This window comes from Excalfactoria chinensis, chromosome 10, assembly GCF_039878825.1.
Source record: "Excalfactoria chinensis isolate bCotChi1 chromosome 10, bCotChi1.hap2, whole genome shotgun sequence".
Lineage (NCBI taxonomy): Eukaryota > Metazoa > Chordata > Aves > Galliformes > Phasianidae > Excalfactoria > Excalfactoria chinensis.
The window spans coordinates 18,573,785-18,592,937 of NC_092834.1; the positions used below are offsets into that span (position 1 = coordinate 18,573,785).

At 46.6% G+C, this 19,153-nt stretch overlaps 2 protein-coding genes across 2 annotated transcripts in view; both read right to left on the reverse strand.

Moving 5' to 3' along the window:
* Positions 1 to 392: 392 nt before the first annotated feature.
* SEC11A (SEC11 homolog A, signal peptidase complex subunit) lies at positions 393 to 14,286 on the reverse strand. The gene is made up of 6 exons (XM_072345342.1): positions 14,024 to 14,286; positions 13,826 to 13,935; positions 9,499 to 9,648; positions 4,763 to 4,882; positions 3,851 to 3,908; positions 393 to 3,675 (listed from the first exon to the last, which is right to left on the reverse strand). Exons 1-6 carry the CDS (start codon positions 14,072 to 14,074, stop codon positions 3,625 to 3,627), a joined length of 540 nt encoding a protein of 179 aa, XP_072201443.1. The 5' UTR covers positions 14,075 to 14,286; the 3' UTR covers positions 393 to 3,624.
* Positions 14,287 to 14,804: 518 nt separating this feature from the next.
* The window catches only part of ZNF592 (zinc finger protein 592), a 35,881-nt gene continuing 31,532 nt past the window's right edge, over positions 14,805 to 19,153 (reverse strand). Inside the window, exons 9-10 of the mRNA XM_072345340.1 lie at positions 17,916 to 18,051; positions 14,805 to 16,601 (exon numbers count right to left, since the gene is read on the reverse strand). Of these exons, the coding sequence (XP_072201441.1) occupies positions 16,086 to 16,601; positions 17,916 to 18,051 (652 nt within the window). The 3' untranslated portion in view covers positions 14,805 to 16,085. The remainder of the gene's footprint in view (positions 16,602 to 17,915; positions 18,052 to 19,153) is intronic.

Consider the following 19,153-nt stretch of genomic DNA (forward strand, 5'->3'; position numbering starts at 1 on the left):
AAGCACTAAAGCTGGGCTGGAACTATCCCCCACTTAACCCAAAACACCCTGCACTTTTCAAACTCTTCCTGCTTATTTGCGGGCCACCATGCAAGTGCAAAGCCGGGAAACGCCTTCCTACACCCAGATCCGCAGGGAGCGCATCCTCAGCCGCGCTGACTGCTGACACCTGCTGCCAGTAGCCGGCATCGCCAGCGGGGGGACCGTGCTGCAGGCAGGGCTGGTACGTCTTGGTACATCTCCATTTCCAGACATCTAAAAGGACCGTTTCTCATCTCATGGAGCTGGGGTTCATCAGGTGCTCTTTGAGAGCTAATTCTGCATCCCTTACAATCAGAAACCCTTTGTGTTTTACCCCCCTCCTTTTTTTTTTGTTTTGTTTTGTTTTGTTTAATTAACTCAGTGACAGCAACACAACTGCTGCTGTGAGGTGTGGAAGTGAGAGAACTCAGAGTACAGCACCTGCAGCAGCTCCAGCAAGTTTTCACTGAGAGACGTTGATTAGCAGAATTCAGAAGAGCTCAACTGAGCCCTTCATATGATCTCAAGTTAAAATAAACTTAAATGAATTCAAAAACCAGTTCAAGACAAAAGCAAAGCAGGGAATGCAGACCCAGCATCAGTGCTACTTTCAAATGCAGAAACATTGCTCCAAAGTCCTTGGGAAGGTGCTCCATGTTGGCAGTAGCCCTCAAAGACATTTTCTGCCTGTCTCACTGCTGCCCGGGCTGGACAGGACAAAACATCCCATCCCTCACTCCAATATTTTGACAAACTGTATCCAAATTCTTTTCTCAAGTGCTCCAAGAAAACTGGCACATGGCAAATGCAACTTTTTATTACTGTTTTTTTCTTAGTAATTTAGGATTACTCAAAGGGCTGCAGGCACAAGGCTTGTTGCTGGCAGCTGAGTCTGTTTGTAGACTGTATGCAGTGCCCAAATACAATTTTTTTGCTTCACTTCACAACATCCTTCTCTCCAAATTGTAAAGATATGGACTTGATGGGTGCACTGTTCAGTGGATGAAGAACTGGTGGCAGGATTGAGTCCAAAAAGCAGCAGTCAGCGGTTCAATGTCTGGATGGAGATTGGTGGTGAGTGCTGTCCCCCAGGGGTCAGTTCTGGTACTGATATTCTAATATCTTTATCAGTGACACTGACAGCGGGGTTTGAGTGCGCCCTCAGCAAGTTTGCTGATGACACCAAGTTTTGGGTTGCACACCAGAGGAACAGGGTGCCATCCAGAGGGATTTAGACAGGTTGAGCAGTGGGCCCGGGAGAACCTCATGAGGTTCAAGAAACCCAAGTGCAAGGTCTGCATCTGGGTCAAGGTAACCCCCACTAATGATACAAGCTGGGGGATGAAAGCACTGAGTGCAGCCCTGCCTGAAGGTACTGGTGGATGGCAGCTGGACATGAGTCAGCAATGTGCCCTCACAGCCCAGAAAGCCAACCATATCCTGGGCTGCATCAAAAGAAGCGTGGCCAGCAGGGCAAGGGAGGTGATCCTGCCCCTCTACTCTGCACTGTGAGGCCTCACCTGGAGTGCTGCATCCAGATGGGGAGCCCTCAGTACAGAAGACACAAGGACCTGCTAGAGTACATCCAGAGGAAGGCCACAAAAAGGAGGCTGTGAGGTGACCTGATAGCAGCCTGTCAGTATCTAAAGGGGAGCTACAGGAAAGAAGGGGAGACTCTTTAGCAGGATCTGTTTTGATAGAACAAGGGAAAATATCTTCAAGCTCGAAGAAGAAAGATCTAGGTTAGATACAAGGAAAAAATCTTTTACAGTGAGGGCGATGAGGCGCTGGAACAGGTTGCCCTGAGTTGTAGTTGTGCCCCATTCCTGGAGACTTTCAAGGTGAGGCCGGATCAGGCCCTAGGCAGCCTGAACTGGCTGTGGTGTCCCTGTGCACTGCAGGGGAGTTGGATTAGATGGCCTTCAGAGGTCCCTTCTCAAAGGGAATAGATCTAAGGATCTTATGATTCTACTTGGGCAACAAACCACACAGTTAAACCAACTGGCTCTGTTCAGGTGGGGATACAGCAGGTCAGCACAGCTGCTGAGCATTACACAAAATGGCCTCATGGACATCACACCTCTATAGATTGCACAAGCGTAACAAGGTACATATGCAAGAAAACAAAAATAGAACATAAATGAGGTCTGCCCTTCCAGACTGCTTTACCCTACACGAGCTGTGTGTGTGACAGCAGTAATCACCTTCAATAATCCCTGTTGCTGGGCAATGTGGGAGCAGTCAGAAGAAGAGAATAAAGGATGCAGTGAAATGCAACTGAAGTAACACACAGTGGCCTTGAACTGCTGGTAGGTTTTGCAAGATCAAGAGGAGAGCTGTCAATCCTGGGACAACACAGGCAAGGAAAGCTTTGCTCCTGATGCCAAGCAACACAACTAGGGACAACTGCACAAGAAGGGTCAGGCAGCCTCAGCTGGAGGCAGCAAAGGCACCACGATCCCAATGCCTGTTCTTGTGAAGATTTGTGCTAATGAAGGGGAAGTAAAATCTTTCCAGTAGTCAGCATAGACAGCACAGATGCAAGTTACAATGGTCACACAATCAGTATAAGTGCATAGAGGCAGATACTCCAGAGCTTCTGCCTTGTGTCTTGGATTCTCCTCTGACACCACATCCACACAAACAAGATCACTAACCAGACCAAGAAGCTCACAAAACAAGCTGCTGCATGTGACGACAAGAGGCAGCTTCTTTAAAACCTCTGGGTAGTGAGGGTTCAGACAAAAAGTAGCTTTGACATGAGCTGTAAGATGTGACCAGCTATGGGGACCCTAATCCTCTTTCCAAAATGCAAAAACAACAACCAAAAAACTCAACACTTGCATCCTACTAAACTCATCCCTGCCAAACAGCCATGGCTGTTTCCCCTCCCAAATCTTCTATTACCTAGGACTAATTCTTTGCTATCTTCTGCCCAGATCACCTTACAGTCCTGAAGCAGACTATTTCAGTGTGATTTACAGTAACATAGAAAAACTGAATACTACAGCTCAGGACTGCTTAAAGAAAGGAGAGGAGCAGCTGCTACTCTTAAAGGAGAGGATAACATAATTCACTGGGCTCTAGGAGTCCATTTGCAATGACAAAGCCTACCCCCTTCCCTGGGGAAACTTGGCAACGAGGCTGGGCAATAACGAAGAACGTGTCAAGATGCTGGGCAAGATGCAAAATCTTTATTCCAGTTCTAAATTGGAAAAAAACCATCACCTCCACAGATCACTTTGACAGTTCAGTCAGCTAGGGGAGAGGTCACGCTTGCCCAGCGGAGGCACAGACTAAAAGGACACAGTCCTGAAGGCACTTGGAGAGGAAGCTCAGCTTCAAAGTACAAACACTGAACAGTTTGGCTTAAAGTTTTAATATAAAAAACTCACTAAAAATGCTAAAATGTGACAAACCATTGGAAATACTGTGACAAACATTCACCCTTAGGCAGTAAAAAACAAAACAAACCCAAACTGGAAAGAAGCTTTGAAATGTACGTTTTCTTCTTCCTCCCGGCACATCGGACCATCATCTTCTACTTAAAACATTCATCTACAAAATCCATGGAATCTTCACTACGTACTTCAGTGCAACAGGCTACTCTCGATGGACCAGCACAAATAAACCCAGTAGAAAGAGGACTGCATACTGTAAGATAAAGCAGAAGAGACAAAGAGTGCACACTCATCTCTAAAGATGCAGCAACAAGATCAGAAGTACTGGGCAAACAGTTCTGCCCAAGCATATAAAGTTCTCATAAAGTAACTTTATGAGTTCTCATAAAGTTCTCAGCTGGTCGGGGAGAAAATGAAAGAACTCTTACCTTAAATTTTGGGTAATCATTCATTAAGATGGTCACTATTCCAATATAGGGCACAAACCTACAAGAATAAAGATTCTATCATTAAAAAAATAATAATTAAAAAGAGTATTCAAGGGTACACATAAGCTCTGCTAGTGTAGCTGGTGATTTGTTCCTATGTCAGCATCAACCTTCTTGGTGCTCAAGGCCCAGTGGTGCCTTGTGGCAATTGAACCTAATTCAGCAGTGCTAGGAAAAGATTAATTAAAGTTAATTAATTAAAGTGACATTCTTATGCATGATTTGGAATACAAAAAAAATGCTTAATGGTGGAATTTTGTGTGTGTGCACACGCAGTTATCAGGAAGATGAAGCACAGATTACATCTGGGTACTTGAACTGTCCTGTCTAATTGAAAGAAGGTCCTTAAGAAGAAAGAGAACTTCAACAAAAAGGGGCCAGGCAAGATATGAAGATTGGACACAAGTGGTTTTTTCCTCCCATGAGGAAGGAATTACTGAGCAAATAGGCTGTCAGGCTTCTAACAGCTCTGCTGAAAACCTGCACCACTTGAGAACCTTATCATGAGCACAGGGGTTCCACATTAGAAGTTCAGTTCTCTTGTGCCTGGAAGGACTGTGACTTGCAAAAATAATTCTGACACAAATTCTCACTGTTCCTTAAGGCCTGAGCACACACTGCCTTTCCATTGGTGTTTAGCACCAAAATCTCATGATGCAGCTCACAGCTTGATGCCTTCACTTGGGCCAAGCTCAGAACTCAACTACATTTGTCTTTTAACTCTCCATGGTACCAGCTGGAATGCTTTCATGCAGGTCACAAAAATCCAGTGGGATTCATTGGGAGAGGGAGATTAACAGGCAGCACTGGGGAAGAGCTACGAAAAGCTGCATTTTTCTCAGCTCTACTTACCCTCTTGCTCTTCCTACTACATCCTTCTTCTCCAGCCAGTGCTGCCCTCGTTTGTACAGCCCTCTGTCATCCACAGCATTATTGTCTCCCTTTGTCAAAAATTTGATGTCGCCATTTTGCCTGGCAAAGATAAGTCAGAAAGATAAGTCAAAGAACTTCTTTACAGCTGTACTAGAATAACCATATTGAGACTAACACAAAGATACTAAAAGCAAATATGTCCTAGATGTTCAAGCAGGATGAAAGAGGGAAACTGTTGAACGCAAAGGAAAGAAGACTGTGTTTGGGGAAAAAAAAATGCAAACAGAAGAATGAATTCTGGCACCAGGCAACCTTTCCTGCTGGGTTTAAGAACAGAACCAGCCATTTCCAGTGAAGGTGCAGCTACTGTGCCTATGCATTTGACCTCTCTTGTGCCCCTCTTCCATTCTATACAAATGCTGAGTTCTGGGCTCTGTACTACCATACAGAATATGCAGTGCAGCCAGAGGAGGGCATGGAGATGCTCCGAGGGCCGCAGCACCTCTGCTATGGAGACAGGCTGAGGAGCTGGGGGTGTTCAGCTTGGAGAAGAGAAGGCTGCGGGGAGACCTCAATGTGGCCTTTCAGGACTTGAGGGGAACTTATAGGCAGGAAGGGGACTGACTTTACATGGTTTGACAGCAATAGGGCAAGGAATGGCTTTAAACTAAAACACAGGAGATTTTCACTCAGAGGGTGCTGAGGCACCGGAACAGATTACTCAGAGAGGTTGTGGATGCCCCATCCCTACAGGCATCCAAGGCCAGGTTTGAGGGGATCCTGGGCAGCCTCATCTAGTGGCTGGCAACCCTGTCCATGGCAGAGGGGTTGGAACTAGGTGATCTTAAAAGTCCCCTCCAACTTGAACCATTCTATGATTATATGAAAAAGAGGCTCTGGAGCATACTGTTCTACTCAGCAGTGGTCAGGAACAAGCTGAAACACAGAAATTATTAGGAAAAAGGGACAAAACAGAACAAACAATCCCTTTATGATATGACATGAACCCAGGATGTGCCTACATCTTGAAAGCTCTGAACTCTCTACATCCCTTTTGGAGAGAAGACCTGGCGAAGGTTCAGAAATGGTTAATAAGGTCTGGAACCACTTCTGTGCAAAGAAAAGACCAAGGCTCTTCAGCCTGGAAATGACAGAACTGACAGGAGATATGACAGCAGTTCCATGTAAGTGACACTGAGAGCTACAAACAGCTTTTCACTGCCTCTTCTCATACAGCACCCAGATACCAACAAAATCAGTGGTAACAGGTACAAACTGAACTGTATCTCAATGACAGAGTATTTGGGATGGCAAAGAATGACATCATTAAATGACCAGATACCCACATCAAAATGAAAATGGGGCTACTAATACAGAACTATCAAATCTCGATTGAAACCATATTTTACAGAAAGCACGGAAATTATTGCTGTATGTTCTCTTTGGTCTTTAATTCTTCCATTCATTTTAGTCTTTCATTTCTTCTAATTTAATCCTTCCTTTAACTAACTCTTCCTTCATTAACTCATCAGAACCAGGATCCAGAGTAGTTGAACTGTTGCTCTGACCTGGAAACAGTGCTGTCTTGCTTTACATATTGTTTTACTCCCTTCTCCAAGCATTTCCACCTGGCTAGATGGACAGCCAGCAACACCTGTTTCAAAGCAGCGGTCGGTGCCACTGCTTGGGTACTGGCCATCCCCACTGCCTCCCTGTGGTATGTGGAGGCAGATGCCAAGCAGGAGCATTCCTGCTGTCAATTCTGTTGGCTTCCTCAGAGAAACAACAGGTCAAGAATTGTACAGGAAAGCACGTGGATCCTCGAGCCCCTGCTGTTTTCATCACAGCCAAACAACAATCTGTGTTACATGATAGGAGAGCCTTGGAAGGGAAAAGAGGGAAAAAATAGAACAGATCTTTCTTCAAAGCACATCTGGCTCACAGTACGGAAATAGCAAAAACCCATCAGCTTACTTACAGAGTCTGGAAAAAACCAAAGATACCCAAAGGCACAGTTTACAATCAACAAACGTACAGTTAGCAGAGTGGTGTGGTTAGGATGGTATTTTACAGGTTGTGTAATTAGAAAGATTATTGTGGTGGAAAGAGATAATCGAAGATAAATGAAATGCTTACTGGTGTTGTAGGTTCTCAGAGAAAACTCTACAGGGAGCAATCTCCAGAAAGAGAGCCATCCCCAGTGGCAGTCAGCCATTAAATGGGGTCTAGGAGAGGTACAGCCAGGCTCCACCCCTTCTGGTCACACAGCTGAATCACCTTCACCTGTGCTCCCACAGCTGACCCACTGCTCACCTCAGGTGGTCAATCAGAGGCTCAGGCTGCGACTCAACAGTTCCCATTCACACAGATAATAGAGTTTCATTTGTGAAGACTGACGGTGTAGGAGCACACCATCTTACTGAATCGCTTCTGTGCTGTATCACGAACCTGTGTGAGAAGCCCACAGCAGAGTTGTTCTGCTGTTGGAAAGAAAAGAAAGCCAGGCTGGCCCTCCTGCACAACCACTGTGTCAGTTTTGATGGCAGACTGCGTTTAGTGATAAGGAACGAACTGAATTTCATGCTGAACAATGAAGAAAAATCTAGCAAGTAGAAAAAGCTTTTATCATTGAAACAATACTGACATGAACTGGAACCCCAGTTGCCACAAAACAGCAGACAACAGGGTATTCTGTTTTTCTTCATTTTGACGCTCTTGTTAGCTTTCACAGAGTCTGTTCATTATTTTCATTCTCAGCCCATAACTACAGAGACAAACTGGACTCCAGCCATCCAGAGGAAATTCCTAAATTCACAACCATCACCAGAAAAATATTCTTCAACTAATGAGAGAAGCAACTGATACCTCAAAGTATGAGTTGCCTCCAATGCTCAGCTTCAGGCCACAGTACTCATTTTTCGGTTTTATTCTTACTAACATAAGGATCAAATTTGTGTGTTTTTGTTTGTTTGTTTGTTTTAATGCAATCAAAAATACTGAAGAATGGCTTGACTTCAAAAAAACCTAGGATTTGTACTACGGTTCCACTTTAAAAAATAAAAACAAAAAAGCACTCGATACCTAGTGCCTAGATAAAGCCAGGCAAAAAACAGGGTGAAGAATGTCTGGAGACAAACTGTTACACTGAGAGCATGTTTCTGCTTCTCCTTCCCAAAAAGTGGCTGAAAGCAGACAGAGAATACCCTGACTTTTCTTACCTCTTCAATCACCAGTCCAAGCAGCAGCACTGGAGCCCAGATGAGACTTTTGCATGCAATAAGGGAGAAGGAAAGTAGTATTTCACTTAAAAGAGTTCCCAAGACATCTCAAAAAGTGTGTGAGCAGTGTTAGATAGCAGATTAACTGCCTATACCAACCTTATTTTTTAAATTAATGCTATCAAGAACCAATACTTTGAAAAACAATTAACCCACTATAGGTTTTGGGGGTAGAATCAATATGTACAGCAAACAATCTGCTATGCCTACAACACTCTCGCAGTCAAGATTTTAGCCAAACTATTTATGTGCATGAAGCTGGTTGAGCTTGAGTTTGGCCAAGAGAGCAGTCTAGATGTGCCAGCAGCTGTGGCTGCCACAAATGCTTGAGGGAGAACCTCTATCACTTCAACCTCATTGGTTTACAGCAACCCAGAGAGGCTGTGGATGTCCTGTCCCTGGAAGGCCAGGTTGGATGGGGCCCTGGGCAGCCTGGTCTAGTATTAGATATGAAGGTTGGTGGCCCTGCCTGCAGCAGGAGGGTTGGAGTTTGTGGTCCTTGAGGTCCTTTCCAATCTAAGCCATTCTATTCTATGATAACCCTTGAATGCCACCTTTACATATAATGCAAGTGATACATTAAATCTAAAAATGGATCTCTGAGCCTTGGTACAGCTCCAGTTCATTCCTAATGCAGTAGGCATTTACTCAGCAAAAAGATGCTGGGACCCCATTCAAATAGGGTTACACATTCAGATCTCTTCTCAGAGCTGGCCTGAAGGAACAGGGATTCAGTTCAAGGAGTAGCTTTTGCTCACATCTCTCACAGGGATCTCATCCTCACTGACTGCTGACCTTGAGCAGTCCCAGGTACTTCAAAACAGACAAATAAGAAGGCTCACAACTGAAGAGAAAGTCTTGCTTGGAAAACCATACCCTGTTCAGTAATCAAACTGAATGACTGTTTCTTTCAATCCTTCAGACATGCACCCTGCTCAAGATTTTGAATACAAAGGATAGAGCAGTCCATCTAGATACTCTGAGCATAATGGTGCTACAATGATTCCTACAGAGAAGAAAACTCTGTACAAAAATCACCCTGCCCCTGGTTAGGTCACTCAAAATTTAAAATGGTGCATGCTGCACTGAAAATGCTCTTTATACATAAAGTTTTACTTTGATAGTCACTTAACACACCCACTGTATCCATACCTAGAGGAGACAACACAGCAAAGTTAAGAGGCAATTTGGGATGGAAATGACAGGAGATGCTACATGACAGAATGAGTTCAGGATACAGGGACAGACTCCCCAGTTTGGGAGCTCTGCAGCTGATATTCATAAGAAAACCAAAGGGGATAGATCTGGACTGCTGCTTCCTACAACACTTGGATAGCTCTTCAATGAAGTCCCACACATTCACTTAACCAAGGAGATGAGGAAAAAGACAACTAATTCAACAACTGCAATAGAAGCCCCCCAGAACTCTTAACATACTTCTCGTGAATTTTCAGGACACGATGGACTATAGGAATTTCCCTTCCTTCTATCCTAAAGACCACAATTTCTCCCACTCTGATTGGATCTTCAATTCGGTTTGTTAGGAACAGGAGATCTCCTCTGTGAAACGCAGGCTCCATGCTTCCACTGAAAAAAAGAAGAGGAACAACTGAGCAGTATTTAAACACCAAGAATCAGGCTTCAACATTTATAGCCTATTAAGAGAAAGCTTGCAGTGTCCTTAAAGAAGAATGCCTAACATAATGGCACAGACTTGGAGAACTGGCATGCGTATAATCCCTATTCCATTCGGATTTTCTGTCTCTATACCAGCAGCAACTTGGACATGGTGGAAAAAGATCACCGCCAGTGGTGAGGGTTAAAATCATACCAACAGGAAAGTCTTTATGCTCCCTTCTTCATAACAGGGCTGGCAACGAGCAGCATCTTCACTCCAAGCACTGAATTCATTGTGCTATGCTGGCAATGCTGCAGTGGTGGAGAGGGAGCTTTTACATTTTATTTTTTCACAGGTAGATAGACAGTCCTTGAGAACAAAGCGCTGAAAACACATGGGCTCTTATGTTCCCATCTGGAACAAACAGACCGAACGTGCTAAAAATTCTTTATTCATCGCTTTGCTTAACTATCTCATTTCAGACACTGCTATTCAAGTTGTTTTTCTCCTGTCTGGTAAATGGCAATTGTTACCGAATACTTAACCTTCCTAATTCCAAATAAATAATGCAATACAACAGGAAACAATGAACTTTAACTGTTTTATCTCAAGACAGTAGAGAAGCTGCTGTTCAGGAGATAAGAAGAGAGGATGTGACCTAACGGCCCACATCTTACTCACTGGGAAGAGCAGCACAAAACATCTCCCCTGAGCTTCAAGGGATCCATCAAGACTGCCACTTGCTTTTAAGTCGTTTCTTTTTGAGCCTTGTTAAATGGCATGCGGTAATTAACCATGACGTAAAAACGCACTGATACCCATGGAGCACCCAGTCACTGCCCAAGAACTCCACCCAGGAGGAATCTGACCCAGAAAGGAAGACACAAGTAGGGCATACCATGGGTGGTACCCATGGCATCATGCTTTTGCAAGGCAACACACAACATCTGAAACATATCCAGTTATGGTGATATCCCTTATTTTCAGCCACACATGTATGAGGGTATGGCTTAGCTCCCTTTCTCCTAGCTAACTAGAAGACCAGGGAAAAAAAAATAAGCAGCTGTGAAAAACACAGTTAATGGATAGCAATGAGGATACAACATAACATGTAATAACACTCATCATAGTGGCAAGTCAGGCCCTATTTAAAAAAAAAAACCTCTTCCCTGTAAGAATTTATCTGCTAGCATCTCAAAGACATCAACCTCTTTGTTCATTAATCAAGAGTCATTGCGTTCTGCAACCATTCACGAAGCAGCAACAAGAAGTAACTGTGCTGCAATGCTCTGCTGCTATGGCCTCTACAGTGGGATGTGCTGCAGCCTCAGTGACAAGGCAGTCCCTGCCACAAACACTGCTTTCATGCAGTAATGCCCCAAGCAGTGCATCCATCGCCAATACCAGGTCTTCCTTTTCCATGCCTCACCCATGCTGCCAAGTGTTTCTCCACAAGGTTGGACAGAACTCAGAAGCACTTGAGCTCTTCAGTGTCCTCTAGTTCCTTCAGTCCCTCCTCCAGGACCACCCCTTCAATATGCATATTCAACAGCTGACAGAAACAGAAGATGCTATTTTTACACAAGGTGGTAAGTTTCGCCTTCAAGCTTCACAGAACCACCAAACAGCTGAGGTTGGAGGGAAGCCCGGTGTCCATCTGGCCCAGACCTGCCCAGCATGGACACCCAGAGAGAAACGGTCACATAAAAGGTGATTTCTGAACATCCCCACAGAGACTCCACAGCCCCTCTGGGCAGCCTATGTCAGTACTCCATCACCTGCACAATGCAGGTTGATGGTCAAACTGAACCTCCTGTGCTCCAGTTTGTGCTCAGCGCCTCTTGTCCTCACACCAGCACCACTGAGCAGCACCTGTCCCATCCCTTCAGGCATTTTGTGACCAGCAAAACTGCTCTCTTGAACTTCCAGAGGGTGGACTTTGGCCAGCTCAGGACGCTTCTTGCAGGGGTATCTTGGGAGTTGCTCCTTAAGGGTAAGAGGGTCCAGGAAGCCTGGACACTCCTCAAAGTAGAAATCTTAAAGGCACAAGAACAGGCTGTCCCTGAATGCCACAAGGTGAGATGTAGGGGAAGACGGTGTGGATGAACCAGGAACTATTGTTGAGACTCCAGAAGAAAAAGAGTCTATGTCCTCTGGAAGCAGGGACAGGATACTTGGGGAGATTATAAGGAAGTTGCTAAGGTGTGCAGGGAGGAAGTTAGGAAGGCAAAAGCCCGACTCTAATTTAGATTGGCCTCTACAGTAAAAGAGAATAAGGAGACCTTTTACAAGTATATCAATGGTAAGAGAAGAACCAAGGAAAGTGTCCACCCTTCACTTGATGCAGTGGGGAAAAGTGTCCAGTGAGGATAAGGAGAAGGCTGAGGTCCTCAGCGCCTTCTTTACATCTGGCAGACCAGTTATCCTCAGGGCCCTTTACGCCCTGACCTGGTAGTCTGGGATGGAACGCAGAATACACCCCCAGTGATTCAGGTGCAGACAGTTAAAGAGCTCCTCCTCCACCTGGACTGTCACAGGCCCATGGGACCGGACGGGTTCCACCCTCGGGTGCTGAGGGAGCTGGAGGGTTGGAGGCTTGACAGTGTGACTCCAATCTACAAGAAGGGCCGTAAGGAGGATCCAGGGAACTACAGGCCTGTCAGACTGCCCTCAGTACCAGGGGAAGTTATGGAACAAATCACCTTGGCTGAGATCACATGGCATATGCGTGGTGTCCGGGGGATCAGGTCCAGCCAGCACGGGTTCATGAAAGGCAGGTCCTGCTCGACCAACCTCATTTCCTTCTACGACTGGTGACCAGACCAGACTGGTAGATGAGGGAAAGCCTGTCGATGTAGTCTACCTAGACTTCAGCAAAGCCTTTGACACAGTCTCTCACAGTATTCTCCTGAGGAAACTGGCTGTTCGTGGCCTGGACAGGTCTACCCTCCTTTGGGTAAGGAGCTGGCTAGAGGGCCGTGCCCAACGGGTAGTGGTTAATGGAGGTAAGTCCAGCTGGTGACCCATTACAAGTGGTGTCCCCCAGGGGTCGGTACTGGGGCCCATCTTGTTTAATATCCTCATTAATGACCTAGATGAGAGATTGAGTGTACTCTCAGTAAGTCTGCAGATGACACCAAGCTGGGAGGTGGTGTTGATCTGCCTGAGGGTAGGGAGGCCCTTCAGTGGGATCTGGACGGGCTGGATTGCTGGGCTGAGTTGAATGGGATGAGGTTAACAAGGTCAAGTGCTGGGTCATGCACTTTGGCCACAATAACCCCATGCAGCTCTATAGGCTTAGGATTGAGTGGCTGGATGACTGTGAAGAGGAAAGGGACCTGGGAGTGTTGGTTGATGCTTGGCTGGACATGAGCCGACAGTGTGCCCAGGTGGCCAAGAGGGCCAATGGCATCCTGGCCTGTATTAGAAATAGTGTGACCAGCAGCAGGGAGGTGATCATCCTTCTGTATTCAGCACTGGTGAGGCAGCACCTCAAGTTTGTGTTCAGTTCTGGGGTCCTCACTCCAATAAAGACATTGAGGCCCTGGAACGTGTCCAGTGAAGGGCAGTGAAACTGGTGAGGGGTCTGGAGCACAAGTCTTATGAGGAGCGGCTGAGGGAGCTGGGATTGTTTAGTTTGGAGAAGAGGAGGCTCAGGGGAGACCTCATTGCACTCTACAACTTCCTGAAGGCAGGTTGTGGTGAGGAGGGGCTTGGCCTCTTCTCCCAGGCAACAAGCAGGACCGGAGGAATGGCTGCTCAGGGAGGTGGTGGAGTTGCTGTCCCTGGCAGTGCTCAAGAGGTGTCTGGATGAGGAGCTACGAGAGATGGTTTAGTGGCTTGTGGTAGCAATGGTAATGGGAGGACAGGTGGACTAGATGATCTTGTAGGTCCTTTCCAACCCTGCGATTCTATGATTCTATAATTCATCCTCTCCCTTGTCTTCCACTGAGACTGGAGATCCTTAGATGGGCTCTGCCCAGCCAGGACCTCCCAGCTGGGAAGTTCGCAGGGGCCACGTCCCTAGAGAACATCGCCCAGAGGGCCGGACAGGCGGGCACCGCCATCACCAAAGCACGGCCACGGCCACGGCCATCATCACCAACCGCACCGCGCCCACCTCCACCGCCACGGCCGCGCCGTTACCTCAGCACCACCACGATGGGACTCTCGCTGCCCGTCACCACCATCAGCCCCTTCCAGATCATGAGGGCGGACGAGACGATCATGCCGAAGTTCAGCACCTGGTAGTAGAGCTGGGAGGGAAGGAGAAGGGGGCGGCGGGGTCAGGCTCGGCCGGGTCCTGGCGGTGCCCGGTTCGGCCCGGCCCGCCCCGCCGCACACCTGCCGCTTGTTCATGCGCCGCACATCGTCCAGAAAATCCAGCGACAACATCGCGGGCACTACGGCGACGGCCCCGCGCCGCTTCCGCTTCCGCCCGCGCGCTCAGCCGCTTCCGGTCCGGCCCCGCTCGAGGAAAGCGAGGCGGCCCCGGGGGCGGCAGCGGAAGGGGGCGGAGCCAACCGGAGGGGGGGAGGGGCAGGGAAATGGGATCGGGGAGTCGTGGGATCCCAGCCCTGTCGCCGCGCTGCCCGGGGCCCACCCGCGTCCTCGTCGCCTCCGGAGATGGGGAGCACAGCTCTGGGCAGCACTGCCTGCGCCTCGCCGCCTCTGGGTGTCCTCCTCGCTGCTCACCTCCACGTCCCGCTGTTAGTTTAACGTCACCCCCCTTGTGCCTGTCGCTATCTGCCTGCGTACCAAGTCGCTCTCCCTGCTGCTTGTAAGCTCCCCTCGAGGCCCGGAAGGCCACAATAAGGTCTTCCCGCAGCCTTCTCCAGGCTGAACACCCCCAGCTCCTCAGCCCGTCTCCATAGCCCTCCTTCAGCCCAGCAGCCCCCCTCTGTTAATGCCGCCCAGCTGGAAGGGTCAGAAGATGACAACAAGGAGATGGAGGGGATGGGGAGGAGATGCTGGCAGGAGGAGGGAACACGTGGTGACACGGAGGATAAGGCAGGCAGGAATCTCCGGGCTGTGGCCCTGTGTTCGCCGGCTGGAGTGCCCCTCCAGCTCCAGTCACCTCCAGCCCCACCGCCTTCCCCTCGGCAAGCAAACACGGCACCACGAGCACTGTTGGATGCTTTTATTTGAAATACTTTGAAGTAAACATTATAGCAAGGCACAAATGCCACTGCAGGTTAAATAGATATGTGATGGCTTGGGAGTGAGGGCCCCCTGCTATTGTTACTCTACATAGGCTACCTTGTAAAACATTCCCTAGGCTAATGTACACAGTATCAAAAAATACAAAGAGTCCAAACTGTTTGTATCAAAACACATCGAGACAAGAAAGTGAGCAATTCATATGCAATAAGATAAATAGTTCTTAAATTATTTAAACATTGTCATAGTAAACAATAACGAGCAGGATTCTGACTCAACATAAAAAAAAAAGTTTAGAAGATAATTATATTACATGAAACGTGTGTGATGGGAAAACAATGAGGAAACGGCACGGACAGAGTCAATATGACTACATGGACATAAATGTCTCCAAAGGGATAAGGAAAACTGAGGCAGGAGGGGAGCAGCACTGCCAATGGGATGGTGGCTTGTAGACCAGCCTTGTAGGAACCCCCACCGCCTCCCTGCCAGGACCCCACAGGCCCCGGTGAGAAGGTCTTGTATTTGGGACCATAATGCCTTAACGCAGAGAAGTGCTGTACCCATCCACCTCCCTCTCACTGTGGTTGTGCTCTCCCAAGAAGGGGCTATTCTGTTTCAGGGTGATTAAGAACTAGGATGCTTCATTAAATTACCTTTTGGAAAACATGACTGTTATCAGCATAGTGAATTAAATGCAAGCTTGAGTACAACCCAGGCCTGTCCCCATTAAACACAGAAAATCTCAGGTCAGTCAGTGCGGCCCTGACAGGCGTGCTCTGCTGAGACAGCATTATGAATTAAAATGAATGAAAAAAAGGCAGAATGGGAAACGTAAGTCATAAATAGAAGGAGACAGAAAGGGAGATGGGGAAGGCAAAGCTGGGGCTGTGGGCAGGGGCTGAGGCAGTGCACTCAAAGGAGGAAAGCTCATCTTTAGGGAACTGCAGGTGCAGAAAGTGCTCCTTGATCCTCAGGAGTTGGACAAGCTCCAGGAAGGATTCCAGCCCTGCTTTCCCTTTTCAGCTCTCTGAGCTGGCAGAGAGTTAGTGCTCAGGATGCAATGGCAGGGTACTTTTTTTTTTCTTCCCAAATTTCCCTTACAAATGGAAGTTAACGGAAAGCAACGTCCATCCCAAGAAACCAATAGAACGTTTCGATGATTTGTCCCATCCCCACCAAGTATTTTGAATAAAAACCCCCAAAGAAAAAAACCCCGACAGAGCAAAAAGTTTTTGTTTTGCTTCTAAGTCTTCAGAGACTTCGAATGATTGTTCTGAGAGGTGCTGCGAGGACCCTCCACACCACACGTCTGCCTGTGCTCACAAAGAGCTGAGTCAGTTTTGCACTCTTTGCATTCCAGGCCTCCTTCTTCCGCCGTAGTGATCATCTCGCCATTATACCCCTCATGTCCGTTTTCATTCGTCTCTGCTCGTAGCTTCTCCCTCTCCTCTTCTCCCTCCTCTTGCTCCTCATCATCCTCTTCTTCCTCCTCATCTTTTACTTTGTGAACAATGAAGAGGTGTCTGTTCAGAGAGATTTGAGATGTGTAACACAAGCCACAGAACAAGCACTGATATGTGGAGCTGTCTGTCTTGTGCTGAGGTATGTGCTCCTGAAACTCAGTACTGATGTCTGTTGTGAATCCACATTTTGCACATTTCCAATGCGCTTTCAGTTTTTTGGCTGGCGGTGCGTCTGAACCTGCAGTGGTCTCTGCCTGATCCAGCTTGTTCACTGCCATCCTCTTTGGAGATCTTGCCTTAAAAAATAAGATTAATGAGTTACTTCTCTGTCTGAGCCCACAGAATAATAAGCGTCTTAGTTTGCTAAATCCCACACATACACTTGAAGGCATCTGAGGGTGAATACACATAGGTACTTTGTTACAAATTAAACAACAGCATGCCTAGGGGCTCCTCTTGTATTGTCTTTCCTATCGAAACCCAAACAGCTCAGGGTTACATCAATGCCAACTCTTCCCATCATCACAATACACAGGATGCCAACTGCTGCCCTGCAAAGCGAGATGGGAGCTCTAGGAGGGGCTGGCAAGGCAGGAAAACTATGGGAAGGAGAAGCTGAATGTTTTTCCCTCTACTCTTTTTCTTCACACCATCTCTCATTGTCTCATGCCCTCTACCACATCATCCTGCAGCACGGTCTCCTCCTATGAGGATGGCTCAATCATGTGTCCCTTTGTGTCATTTTGTTATCTCCTCATCCAGAAGTACTTCACAGACATTGTTTTGCATACAGCTTGGCTTGTGTCTGAAACACAGCTAGAGCGGTGTGCAGCCAGCTCCCCAGGTGCATAGATCTGTGTTGGGGAAGCAGCCACCAGCTCACAGAAGTGAATTCCAGGTTTCCCTTTCTCCATGCCTGGGATCACTACACAAATACAGAAGGGTATTCATTGCAATCCCTCAGTGCTACAGTACTGGTGGTGGATAAACAGTAACAGAATTTCCTTTATATTCCTTCTATTCTTAAACTAAATGGAACAAGGAGCTCAACCTGCCAACCTTCCACTCCAAACCAACCCAAAATAACATCAGTTGAACAGCTACCATTGCTGAAAAAAAAAATGGCACGGTCCCACTGAGAAGGAATACAGTGCTCATATGTAACAGATCTAGTATGAGTTAAACCAGAAACCTTTGTGTAAGTAGTAACAAAAAAGCAGAAAGGGAGAAAGCAGAAAAAGTGTACCAGATTCTCAGACCTCAAGGAAACAGCACAGTGGCATGGGAAAACGAGGGTAAAAACCAAACCTAAAGTAGTTCTAGTTGCGAAGTGGACTGAAAAAGGCCGGTAAACACAGGGCCATACGTTCAAAACCATCTTGAAAAATGCAAGACGCATTGCTCCAGTGCTGCTGCAGCTCAGCTGCACTTTCAGTTCAGATCATGACAGTGCTAGAAACAAACTAGATGGAATTTGAAGAACAGAAGGGGAAATCTGTCATATTTCAAAGTGAGAGGGCTTTACTGCCACAAATACCACTTGTTTACTACCCCATGTGGACTGCTACTCGCCAGGTACATTTATTTTTCAATGAAAATGCATGAGTTACTTCTGCTGTGTCTCTCTCTGGAGCTTTTGCTTTGGCCATCTGGGATAAGTCTGGGCTTTTGATGCCATGCATGAGGCTGATGTGATTCTCCAGCATGAACAGCTGAGGAAAAGTCTGATTTTCATCTGTGCAGTACCTTGGAAATAAAAACAAAACAAAGAGAATTTATTAGAGGAAATGCCCAACTGCTCTTTCATCCAAACAACTCTTCATTATGCATCAAACCAATAGGTGTCATAGGAGACAGAAGTTGTTGACTAATGTACTATTAGATTACCAAAAGAGACAGGAAATCACCATTTTACTAATAAAATATTATCCCTGACAGAAAAACAATAAAAGTTTACTGCAGTAAGGATGAACAAGGATGAAAGTAGGGCATATATTACTTACAGTACAGTACTTAATAAATACAGGGATGACTGGAGATCAGGGCCGCTGTGATACATGCTGCACAAGCACAAGGTAAGTAATCAAGATGAAAGAAGAACAGGAGAAAAGCAGCTTTCGGGACAGCAATGCACAGAGAAACCTCATTTTGTGTGTATCAAGGAGGAGCCCTGAGCCCTGTAGGTCCCACAACCAGTGCAGTATCACATCCACAGGACCATTTATCACGACACACTTGAAATTCTTACAAAACCTCTGAACTTCCAGCCCACATGGCCAAAAGCACTCACAAATGCATAATTTATGTGGAAGTAAATACATTAAAACCCAGAAGGATTTAAGAGATGCCAGAAGCTACGCTGAAGCTTCAAAAGGAGATGTGAAATGGAAGAGCCAGCTATTAACTTGCCCTCTCAGATGACCAAGGTCTACTGGAAATAAATGCTGGGTCTCGCAGGAACCTAAAAACACCTCTCTGTAGCACAGTCGGGTGCAAAGAGCACTCAGAAAGCAATCAGGAAAGCCAAGGTTGACTTTGTACTCTTCTGCTGTTTGCCAGTGTGATGTGGGGAAGGCCCACAAGCTATGCATCAACCTGAGCGATGAGGCAATTAACATCAGATCTCTCTGCAATGCACAAATTGCAAGCTGAAACACAGGCAGCAGGGGATGAAAAGCAGCAAATCGAGGGTGACGCGTATCTGGGAGAAAAAGGCCTTTTTTAACAGGAGAGAAAAAGATTCTTACTGATCTTCCAGCTTCTCTACTAGATAGGAATTAAGCAATGGTCAGTAATGATGTTAAAACACAGATGTACTCACTGACTATTCCTGTTGGTTTATTTTATT